The following is a 12,582-nucleotide window of genomic DNA, read 5'->3' as shown; positions in this document are numbered from 1 at the left end:
ATATGGACATTGGTAGATCAGACTATCTTGATGCTGCCAAAGATCGACTGGAGTATGTGATGGACTGAGTATTTGTGGCTCCTCAAAATTCATATATTGAAACCCTAACCCCCAAGATGACAGTATTTGGAGGTGAGATCTTTGAGGGGCAATCAGATTTAGATGAGGTCATGAGGATGGTTTTTCTAGTAGTCATGTATGGATATGAGAGTTGGACCATAAGAAGGCTAAGCACTAAAGAATTAATGCTTTAGAACTGTGGTGTTGGAGAAGACTCTTGAGAGTTCCTTGGACTTCAAGGAGATCAAACCAGTCAATCCTAAAGGAAATAAACCCTTAATATTCATTGGAAGGACTGATATTGAAGCTGAAGCTCCGATATTAGGCCACCTGATGCAAAGAGCTGACTCATTTGAAAAGACCCTGATGCTGGGAAAGACTGAGGCAGGAAGAGAAGCGGGTGACAGAGGATGAGATGGGTTGGATGGCATCACTGACTCAATGGACATGAGTTTGAGCAAGCTCCAGGAAGATGGTGAAGGACAGGGAAGCTTGGTGTGCTGCATCCATGGGGTCACAGAGAGTCTGACACAACTGAACAACTGAAAAATAACAACAAATGAGGGTGGTTCCCTCATGATGGGATTAGTGCCCTCATAAGGAGAGACCAGAAAAGTAGCTCTCTTTTTCCTCTATGTAAGCATACAGCCAAGAAGAGAATCCTCACCACAGCCTGATCTTGCTGGCAGCCTGAACTGGCACTTCTAGCTTTCAGAATGGTGAGAAACTAATCTGTTGTCTAAACTACCCAGTCTATGTGTTTGCTTGTTTGTTTGTTTTATAGAAGCCCAAACTAAGACAGGCTAGCAATTGAAGTGAGTTGAAAAGTTCGGTGCGAATTGGCTCTCAGATGCTTAATGTGGAGACTTTGAAATGACCAGGGCGATGTAATCCTAGAAGTGGGTTATCTTACTTAGCATAACACAGTATTTTATATTTTTTAGGTTTTTTTTTCCTCTATGTCATTTGACACCTCTGGGTTGCCAAAATCATCATAAAGTTGAGACAAGCCAAGAACATCAACAACAAAGTGAAGGACTTAATTTAGATTGTTAATGGCTGAGAAGTGCCTCCTTTTACGGTTATGACTGTAATACTGACGTGGTTCCGGGGGTGCGATGATGAGGTAAGAGCATAATACCGTGGCTTTGGGGCTATATGAGGATGCCCACACATCCGCCTCCACCAGTGCCTCACCATACCCAGACAGACAATAGTGAAAGTTTATCAGCAGGTTAAGTCAGTGTCCTAGGGAGCCAGGGAGTCTCCTAGGCAGAGAATCCTCAGTCGGGGAAGTCATTCCTGGATGGCAGCCAGCTCTCAGTGAGTTCCCACCACGGCCTACTTTTCAGTATGGGATCTAAGTTTTAATTTCGCGCAGGTGGAGGTCGGTTTTCGCGCTGCGGGTCAGTGCGCAAGAGCTGAGCTTCCGCTCTCCAGCAATCCTGAAGTTAGAGTTCCTAGACGGATCCAGGAGGCTTCCCGGGGGCCCGTGGGTGCCTGGTCTCCTCAGCCTCGCTGCTGCAGCATCCAGGGGTGCGTCCCCCTTTGCCGATTCTTGACGTCAAGCCCCGACCGCCACGAAGCCTCGCCAGGGCTGTGGAGAGCGGAGGGAGGGTGGCGGGGAGGGGAAGCCATTGCAGCAACAGCTTGGAGGAAGGAGCTGGACGTCTCCGCCGAGAAAAACTGGGGGTGGCAGCCAGAGTAGGGGAGGCGGAGGACCTGCTCGCTCTGGGAGCCGCTGGGTTGCTGCAAAAAGGGGCGGGGAGAGGCGGGGGCGCTGCCTGCACCGCTCTGGCTCCAGCGGTGCCCGCGGGGAACGTGACATCAGCGGCGCCGGGCGCTTGCGGCTGGAGGAGGCATCTCGCCTTGGCTGCGCTGTGCACACCTCGCCCCGGGGAGGACGCATCCCGGACAGGCGGCAGGGATGTCGGCGAAGGAGAGGCCAAAGGGCAAAGTGATCAAGGACAGCGTGACCCTCCTGCCCTGCTTTTATTTCGTGGAGGTGAGTTGGCCCAGCGCCTTGGCATAATGCAGATCCTCCGGGCGGCTCTGGAGCCAGTTCGGGTCCCGGAAGATGCTGGAGGCGCAGAGACCGTGCTGGGTGCGCGCTGCTGCCCCCAAATGCCCCCACGCTCCCCTTTCCCCCCTAGGTTTCTCGGGATCTCCCCGGAGTGTGCCTGTGAGTGCCCGCCAGCCAGGCTGGTTGCCAGTAGCGTTGCCACTGCTAGGTGGCCTGCAGACGGGGAGGTACCTGTGTGAGTGAGTGTGGGGCTAGTTCCCTGGCCCTCCTGGACTGCCTGTGTGCACAGCGTCGTCCCTGGCCTGGAAGGGCCATGATGCTGATATTTTAGGATTTGTGTCCTCAATCTACAAATACCTGTCTAGAACTCTGTGAGCTTTCTAAGGGAGTTCAAATAAACACAGTCATGCCCTGGGTGTTTGAGGGCTGGGGATATTTATATAGGATTAGGAATATCGATTGCTTTATTACACAAAAACAAAAACAAAAAGCCCCTCCCCTACTAAAATTACTATGATGTTCACATCTGCTTCTAAAATTGGGTCCACATCTCTAGGTATCAATCTATTGGCTTTTTTCCATGGTTAACAAAAATTAAATGCATATATACATGTATATGTATACATATGTATATGTATGTATAATATTTTTAAAATAAATGACATCATCTGATTTTACATGGTTTGTACATGTGCATTTATTCTGCGCTGAGCAGTATCACAGATAAGCAGTTAACATGCAGATATAATCATAATGAGCGTCTAAGTTACCAAAATGCGGTATTTAAGGGAGGAACAATTTATGGGAGGGTTATAAAGATTGACAGGTCCGGTGATTCCATGCACTGTGGTCCATTGCATTAGGAAGACATTTTTAAGCAAGAGGTTTATTAAATCATAGGTAGAGAAGAGATGTGTTGGATATGTTTAGTGAAATCATATGGTTTTTAAGCATAAAACTATATTCTGTGTAATTAGAGCCTGGATTGCAGAGAGAAGTATAAGACCATTGCTGAATTATAAATATCCTTCCTTGGTTGTCTTTTCAGCCAAATATGGAGGTTTAGCACTTACAAGTACAGATAGTAGATTCTGTATCTGATGATTGTGAGGCTTATCTGTGTTGAGGTATAGTCACTGTTTTGAAACTTGGGAGAAGTGACATTGTCAGATTGTTTTTATAGATAACAGTATACCTGCAAGTTTCCCTTAGGTCTTGCAAATTAAAAAAAAAAAATGGTTTCAGGGTTAAAAAAAGATGTACGTGATTTGCATAAGTCTCAGAGAAATGATGGGTGATTCCTTCATCCATGACCCATAGAAAAGAAGGGAAAAAACTGACCTGTTTATTTAAAGTAATTAATTGATTCATTTATTTTTGTCCTTTCTCTTTTCACAAGGGATTTTGAGGCCATGGTTTAGATAATTTTGTTGAAAGCTTATGAAGAGTTTTCCAGAGGAAAAAAATGTGGGCACAGAAGATTCCATGATGAACAGGGTTAAGGGATAGAGAGATGAGATCCCTGCCTTCAAGTTAAATCCTGTCAGGCCACTTGTCGCATTGCTAATCCGCTGTGGTTTTGTGCAAAAGCATGTTCATTCCCTTCTGGATCTATTACATCTGTCCAGGAGAAATCAGTTAATTGCTGGCTTCTGCCTCCAGAACAGAGTGCACCTGAAGTCAGCTAGAATCTGACCACATTTAGATTGTAGCTGTATGACTTCGAGGAAAACACTTTCATGAAAGAGGATGCAAACCAGAGAATTAAGGATCCACCTTAAAAGAATCTATGTGTGCACTTTTGAGGTGCCTTTAATAGGAGTACATTATCTTTTAATTTAAAATTTTAAAAGTAAAAATGCCTTAAAATTCATTTGAAATATGTTCTCTAGGAACAAACATCTCACAAATGTTTGTTCTTTTCCATGAGTGGAAACAGCCCAAAATCATTACCTTCACTTTGACCCATTCACATACCCTCTATGGATTCCCTAGTAGGGCAAGCTATAGAACAATTGCTTGAAAACAATTCATGGAGTCTGCATGTGCACTTATGACATTATGTCTTGAGAGTAACAGACTTCAAGGGAAGAGCCACAAAACTGGATTGCAGATGGTCTCTCTGAAATTTATATTCATGATGAACCACTAAAGAGCCTCTCAAAAATGGGAGGAGACATTAGTACACCGATTATTTAAAGAGTTGACAGAATGCACTACTGTACTCCTTTGGAATAGCTCATTTTGTAGGCAGTGAGAATGAGCTTTGTATCTCTTTTGGAGGATGAACAAATATAGCATGAATTAACATGTCAGTAAAATGCTCTAGACTAATGGCACTTTGCTTTCCAGCATAGTTTCCCCAGACCTTAGTAATTAAAATGGAAGAACGAAACATGAGTGAGTCTTTCACCACATATCAACCCAAAGCACATACTTCAAGTCTTTTCTGTTACGTCAGACAGTAATGTAAGGAGCAAAAAGGTTAAAAAGACCAGAATTTGAAGAGAAAAATGGGATCTAAGAATTGTTAGTTAGTTAATTAGGTTCCGTAACTATGTTAGGTTCCATAACCATGTACCATATCCCATACAAAAATAAATTCCAGACAGACCAATAATTTAAATTTTAAGAAATGGTTAAAAATGAAACAGTAATAACAGCATAACCATATATATTTTTAGATTTTACAGTATGAAAGACCTTTCTTAACATATAACTAAAGTCAGAAATAATATAGGAAAAGACTAACACATTTTCCTATCATCCCAAATAAAGTTTCTCTATAACAGAAGATACTCTAAAGAAATTTTAGAGAAAAAGTCTCTGGGTCTCAAGTCAGTGATACCACGGACAATTTAAACTTTGCCTTTCTTCTTGGAGTTCAGGCTGTTTAAAATTGCTATTCATGATAGGCATTAAATATGAAGAAACTACATCTTCCTTGGTAGCTCAGCTGGTAAAGAATCCACCTGCAATGCAGGAGACCCGGGTTCAATTCCTGGGTCAGGAAAATCCCCTGGAGAAGGGAAAGGCTACACACTCCAGTATTCTCAGGCTTCCCTGGTGGCTCACATGGTAAAGAATCTGCCTGAAATGCAGGAGACCTGGGTTCAATCCCTAGGCTGGAAAGATCCCATGGAGGAGGGCATGACAACACACTCCAGTATTTTTGCCTGGAGAATCCCCATGGACAGAGGAGCCTGGTGGGCTACTGTCCATGGGGTCACAAAGAGTCAGACATGACTGAGCAACTAAGCACAGCATAACACATGAAGAAACTAACTAGGAAAGTGAAGAACAACATTCATTCCAACCAGATGGGGCTGAAATCAGGCTAAATTGAATTATGGCCAGAAAACCTGGTCTGATAGACAGATTGACCTGGTTCATATACCACCTGTTCTTCATACTACTTGGATAATTCTGGCCAAGGTACTTCTCTCATCCTCAATTTCTACATATGTGATAAAAATTATATGATATGACATAAATATATTTATTCATATGTACTAGCAATTATAATATCCATGTATCTTAGAAAATATTATGCAGTTAAAGCATGAAATATACCAGCTATCATACCTGAGCTAGAATATGCACTCAGGATGTATCAGGTGCTTTTGCATGGTGTCAGGGTATAGAAATTATATCCTATATATAGGCTGAGGTACTCAGTCACTAAAATCAAGTAATCATGTCCTAGGTGATGTCCAAACTCGATGATAAACAAATGGTAAATTAATGGATAAAATTAATTTTTTCTTACATTTTTGCTTTATGCTGCCAATTGTTTATGCTGATAAAGGGGTTTATGGTTGACAGTAATTAAATATATCAATATTACATGTTAATTTGAAAAACACAAATGATTTCCAACATGGTACCTCACTTTATGAACATGTTCAACAATTCAATTTTGCACTGTTTAATTTGGGAAGAGAAAAGTCGAGTTATGAAAGGAACTTTAAAACAAGCATACCCTAGGCCTTATCAGGTTAAACAGAAAAGCGGGTGAAAAGGAACATTCCACTGAAGAAAAGGTTTCTCTTGCCTTTAAAGTTCCAAAACCCTCTCCAAGTGATGGTTGTATCACTTACAGTGCAATTGCAGCCGGCAGCACACCTCAAATTAATAAAAGGTGTTGTAGCCTAAGAACCCAATATTATCCATGAGAAGGCTGGTTCTGTGCCTAATACATTTCCTTTATGCAAAGCTTAACAATGGTTCCACCTGTGCTCAGACTCACAATTTTGTTCTCATTAGTCATCCTTTTCCAAGATATGAGTTCACACTGACTCAGTATCTACTATAAACAAATGACAAATTAACCTTGAAACCAAAAGTTGCAAGTTCTTAATAAATAAATGGGGAAAAGATTCTCTAGCCTTTGAATGTGAAATAACTACCTGAAGCCAGTTCAAAATATTTTAAACATGACAGGCTTGAAATCATATAGAAAATTTTCACTAATTGAATATTGTACTTAATGGATATGTTTCAGGATTTTGTTAATGCAGGTTAGTTACTATAGTTTAAATCAATATCTAGACATTGCGTTCAGGAGTAAAAGCCATCATTTCTCTGTTACTGACTTGCCTGAAGAAGTTCAAAAGGCCTTTGTTTAAGGAAGCAAAGATACTCTGGTTAGTTCAGTCTGAACATCATGCCCGTACATTATTGTGTCTTGACAGAACCTTAATATGTTTTTATGTTTTTCCTCACTGGAAAGTGTCCACTGTATCTTAATTTTAGCAAACATTAATTCATAAGATTTCTGTTTAGCTCAAGATCTATGTGAAAATTTTATAACTCACACGATCTTCCTGGGAAATCTACCTGATTGCCATTTACATAAATTTTAGCATCAGCAGGAAGTACAAAATGACAACATTTCTGCATCGCACATACCAAAATAGTGGTTGTAGGGTTTTTCCCTTTTCAGCATGGCATAGGTGGTCCACTCAAAGAAGTCCAAACCCTACCTAGAGAGACAAGCTGACAAATCTTTCTTCTTGTTTTAAAGTTACAGTGCAGAGTCCTTTGGTGAAAAACAAAAAGGAAATAGAGACAATAATAGAGTCCTGGGTTCTAGAGACACTAAATGAGGACATTTCCACAAATACTGAAACCGGGTCTTGAACATAGAACCAGCTGTTAGGGAATTCTATACTATTCCTAGGTTGCTCCACTGTCTTACTGTGTCTCCATGGTCAAGTCACTCATAGTGATCCCTGTCCTAGTAGGGAAAAAAATGGGTGCATTCTACCAACCTTAAAGGGTGTTAATGATAATAATAATAAAGAATAGACGATTTCAAGCCTCCTTTATATTACAGACTATGTATACATTATCTTTAATCCTGAGAACTACTTTAAATGGTAGTATTATTTGTATTAAGGTAGTATCAAGAAGGGGCTTCCCTGGTAGCTCAGCTGGTAAAGAGTCTGCCTGCAATGCAGGAAACCCCAGTTCGATTCCTGGGTCAGGAAGATCCCCTGGAGAAGGGATAGGCTACCCATTCCAGTGTTCATGGGCTTCCCTGGTGGCTCAGACAGTAAAGAATATGCCTGCAATCCAGGAGACCTGGGTTTGATCCCTCAGTCGGGAAGATCCCCTGGAGGAGGGCATGACAACCCACTCCAGTATTCTTGCCTGGAGAATCCCCATGGATAGAGGAGCCTGGCGGGCTACAGTCTGTAAGGTCACAGAGGGTCGGACATGACTGAGCGATGAAGCACAGCACAGCACACTATCAAGAAGGCATTATTATCTGTATTTTTTAAATCAATAAGTTGTAACTCAAAGAGCTAAATGTCTTTCTGGGGACACAGCAGTTAAGTGAAGAGCCACAATTCGGGTGCTTGTCCATCTCCCTCTTGAATTACCATTACCCCAGTCTACCTCACAATGACTCGAATAATGCTAACCTTAACGAGGGAGTGGGTTGGGGAGACCTCTCCCGTGACTTGGCTAGCTTTGTGGTTTTGGAAGTCATGTGTGTGGGTGATGTCTTGTGGGGGTTCTACTCTGTGGAACAGAGTTTTCTCTTCATTTAGCTACTGAATTTGGCTTTGATAGTGCTATCTTCTGCTGAGAGCAACTGGTTTAATTCTAACACAGATGTGTAGACGGCACAGGGGCTCTACCCAAAAAGATGCTTCCTTTGGGAAAGCACAGGTGGTACCCTTGAGAGTCCTGTGAACAAAGAGTGAACATGGAGCTTTGGGTAGACTGAGAGGGCAGAGTCAGAATTTTAAAAAATTTAGAAAAATAGATTGTGAATGTCTATGAGAATGATAGAGCACAGAGGAAAGAATTCCTAATAGAACAGAAATGGAGGGAGGTTAGACCAAGGAGGATTAGGAGAAAAGGCATGTGAAGGCAATGGACATCGAATCTGTGAGCAAGCCATGGCCATTCCTCTAGGGATGTGAGTTGTCTAAATTGGCTTGTTAAATAAAAAGCATTAAGGGTGCAATTTTTAGCATTTACTTTGGGAATCTGTTACGGATATTATCACAAAGATTTCTTCCCTGCATTTGTATACATCACAGGCTATTTCTCATGCAACGTATTAACAACAAAATGTGAGGAAATGTCTCGTTGCTGAATTAGGTGTAATAAAGTCATGTACTCCCAGAACACTTGGTTTGATTCCCCTATCACAAATAAGAAAACTGTGGCTTGAAAAGGTTAACTGAGTTACCTAAAAACACACTATGGTTAATATCAGACAAGAATACAGCCTGTCTCCCCACTGCTGTTCTAGTGCTCCTCTCTAATTATACTATTTCTAGAATTCCTTACATTACAGGGTTTCCCTCTGGATTATAATACAATATAGGTCATTATAATTCTACACATGAACAAATTGTGTTCACTTTTTGAACTTTATGTCTAAATACCTTTATATATTTCATGTCACATTGCATTAGCAAGTTAGAGCAATTATGAATGGATCTTCTGCTTTTCCAAATTGTAAGGCTTGTTGAAAAGCATGTTTACAGCTAAAAATCATAAAATTGTAAGTGATACTTTTCTTTCTCGTTGCCTAACTGTCTACTTATCATTTCACAATGACTTCTTGGGACACGATGAGGTCTCTGACAGACAGGAAAGGAAAGTGGAAACATTGAAAGGAGTGAGGATATAATTGACAATATCAGTGACAAAATAACTGAGTTTTGTTTACAGTTTGTTGTTTTTTTGTCTCTAAGACGTGTCTGATTCTTTGCGACCCCATGAACTGTAGCCCATCAGGCTCCTCTGTCCATGGGATTTCACAGGCAAGAATACCAGAATGGGTTGCCATTTTCTTCTCCAGGGGATATTCCTGACCCAGGAATCGAACCCAGGTCTCCTTGCATTGGCAGGCAAATTCCTTACCACTGAGCCACCAGGGAAGCCCACTTTGGTAAAACCATTTACATTATAGTTTAATGTTACTTTTTCACATATATTATTTCATGTGATCCTTTTAATACAACAGAGGAGTAGATATTGTCTGTTTTACAAATTAAGTAACAAATTAAGAGACTCATGCAGGTACAGGAATTGTCTAAAGCCCAAGTAGTGCTATCTTCCTCTGTTGACCACAAGAAGAAAAATGGTTGTATTTACTGTAAAATGTCTAATAAGAAACATCTCAGCTTTCTTTAGTTTCTTCTAGAATTAATTAATTGAGACATGTACTTCCATGTAACTATGGAATAGAGTCATTTCCTTACAGTGAGCTGGGTTTTGGAATGTGAAAGCCAAGGTTATTATTGGTTGCTAAGTTGTGTCTGACTCTTTTGCGACTCGACGGTCTGTGATCCCTCAGGTTCCTCTGTCTATGGGATTTCCCAGACAAGAATACTGGAATGAGCTGTCTTTTCTTTGGACAAAAGTGATGTAAATGTGTTTTTCCAGTCTTTAATTAGGCGCTGAATCAATCACTTCTTAGGTCCATCACTGGGTCTTTGTTTTATTTTGTTTTGTTTTGTTTTTTTAGTTGTTATTGGAGTGTGTTTGCTTTACAATGTTGTGTTAGTTTCCTCTGTAAAGCAAAATGAATTAGCTATACATACATATACATATATACATATACATATGTATATGTATATACATATACATATATACATATATCACATATACATATATACATATATATGTATATGTATATACATATACATATATACATATATCACCTCTCTTTCGGATTTCCTTCCGTTTAGGTCACCATAGAGCTTGAGTAGAGTTTCCTTTGCTATATAGTCGGTTGTTTGGTTGTTTTGGGGACGATAACTGCTTTCTTATTTTTTATCATCAGATGGTTTCTATTCAATTCAGTTCAGTTTCGTTGCTCAGTCGTCGCTGACTCTTTGCAACCCCATGGACTGCAGCAAGCCAGGCTTCCCTGTCCATCACTAACTCCCGGAACATACTCAAATTCATTTCCATTGAGAAGTGATGCCAACCAACCATCTCATCCTCTGTCACCCCCTTCTCCTCCCACCTTCAATCTTTCCCAGCATCAGGGTCTTTTCAAATGAGTCAGTTCTTCTCATTAAGGGTCCAAAGTATTTGAGTTTCACCTTCAGCATGAGTCTTTCCAATAAATATTCAGGACTGATTTCCTTTAAGATTGACTGGTTTGGTCCCTGGACTTGCAGTCCAAGGGACTGTCAAGAGTCTTCTCCAACACCGTAGTTCAAAAGCACCAATTCTTCGGTGCTCAGCTTTCTTTATAGTCCAATTCTTACATCCAACCATAGCTTTGACTAGACAGACCTTTGTTGGCAAAGTAATGTCTCTGCTTTTTAATGTCTGGGTTGGTCATAGCTTTTCTTCCAAACAGCAAGCATCTTTAAGTTCATGGCTGCAGTCACCATCTGCAGTGACTTTGGAGCCCAAGAAAATAAAGTCTCTCACTGTTTCATTGTTTCCCCATCTATTTGCCTTGCAGTGACGGTACAGATGCCATGATCTTAGTTTTCTGAATGTTGAGCTTTAAGCCAACTTTTTCACTTTCCTCTTTCACTTTCATCAAGAGGCTCTTTAGTTCTTCTTCGCTTTCTTCCGTAAGGGTGGTGTCATCTGCATATCTATGGTTATTGATATTTCTCCCAGCAATCTTGATTCCAACTTGTGCTTCATCTGGCCTGGCATTTTGCATGATGTACTCTGCATATAAGTTAAATAAGTAGGGTGATAATAAACAGCCTTGATGTTCTCCTTTCCATTTGTAACAGTCTGTTGTTCCATGTCCAGTTCTAACTGTTGCTTCCTGACCTGCATACAGATTTCTCAGGAGGCAGGTAAGGTTGTCTGGTATTCCTACCTCTTTAAGTTTTCTAGTTTGTTGTGATCCACAGTCAAAGGCTTTGGCGTAGTCAATAAAGCAGATGTTTTTTTCTGGCACTCTCTTGCTTTTTTGATGATCCAGTGGATGTTGGCAATTTGATCTCTGGTTCCTCTGCTTTTTCTAAATCCAGCTTGAACATCTGGAAGTTCTCTGTTCACGTACTCTGGAAGCCTGCCTTGGAGAATTTTGAGCATTACTTTGCTAGCATGTGAGATGAGTGCAATTGTGTGGTAGTCAGAGCATTCTTTGGCATTGCCTTTCTTTGGGATTGGAATGAAAACTAACCTTTTCCACTTCTATGGCCACTGCTGAATTTTTCAAGTTTGCTGGCATATTGAATGCAGCACTTTCACAGTGTCATGTTTTAGAATTTGAAATATCTCAACTGGAATTCCATCACCTCCACTAGCTTTGTTCGTAAGTGATGCTTCCTAAAGCCCACTTGACTTTGCATTTCAGGATGGCTGGCTCTAGGTGAATGATCACACCATCATGGTTATCTGGGTCATGGAGATCTTTTTTGTATAGTTTGTCTGTATATTCTTGCCACCTCATCTTAATAACTTCTGCTTCTGCTAGGTCCATACCATTTCTGTCCTTTATTATGCCCATCTTTGCATGAAATAGTCCTTTGGTATCTCTCACTTTCTTCAAGAGATGTCTGCTGCTGCTGCTGCTGCTGCTAAGTCGCTTCAGTCGTGTCTGACTCTGTGCGACCCCATAGACGGCAGCCCACCAGGCTCCCCGTCCCTGGGATTCTCCAGGCAAGAACACTGGAGTGGGTTGCCATTTCCTTCTCCAGTGCATGAGAGTGAAAAGTGAAAGGTAAGTCGCTCAGTCGTATCCGACTCTTCGAGACCCCATGGACTGCAGCCTACCAGGCTCCTCCGCCCATGGGATTTTCCAGGCAAGAGTACTGGAGTGGGGTGCCATTGCCTTCTCCACAAGAGATGTCTAGTCTTTCCCATTCTATTGTTTTCCTCTGTTTCTTTGCTTTGATCGCTGAGAAAGGCTTTCTTATCTCTCCTTGCTAGTATTTGGAACTCTGCATTCAGATGGGTATATCTTTCCTTTTCTCCTTTGCCTTTCACTTCTCTTCTTTTCAGAACTATTAAGGCCTCCTCAGACAACCACTTTGCCTTTTTGTGGT

The 12,582-nt window shown here is 41.2% G+C and overlaps 1 protein-coding gene across 1 annotated transcript in view; it reads left to right on the top strand.

Moving 5' to 3' along the window:
• The first annotated feature begins 1,742 nt into the window (after window positions 1-1,742).
• Window positions 1,743-12,582, top strand: part of PLPPR4 (phospholipid phosphatase related 4) — a 55,162-nt gene continuing 44,322 nt past the window's right edge. The window contains exon 1 of the mRNA XM_061411104.1: window positions 1,743-2,065. Within this exon, the coding sequence (XP_061267088.1) occupies window positions 1,988-2,065 (78 nt within the window). The 5' untranslated portion in view covers window positions 1,743-1,987. The remainder of the gene's footprint in view (window positions 2,066-12,582) is intronic.

The sequence above is a fragment of the Bos javanicus genome, chromosome 3 (genome assembly GCF_032452875.1).
Source record: "Bos javanicus breed banteng chromosome 3, ARS-OSU_banteng_1.0, whole genome shotgun sequence".
Taxonomy (NCBI): Eukaryota; Metazoa; Chordata; class Mammalia; order Artiodactyla; family Bovidae; genus Bos; species Bos javanicus.
Note: the sequence above shows the minus strand (reverse complement) of the source record. Positions and strands in the feature narration are given on the sequence as shown.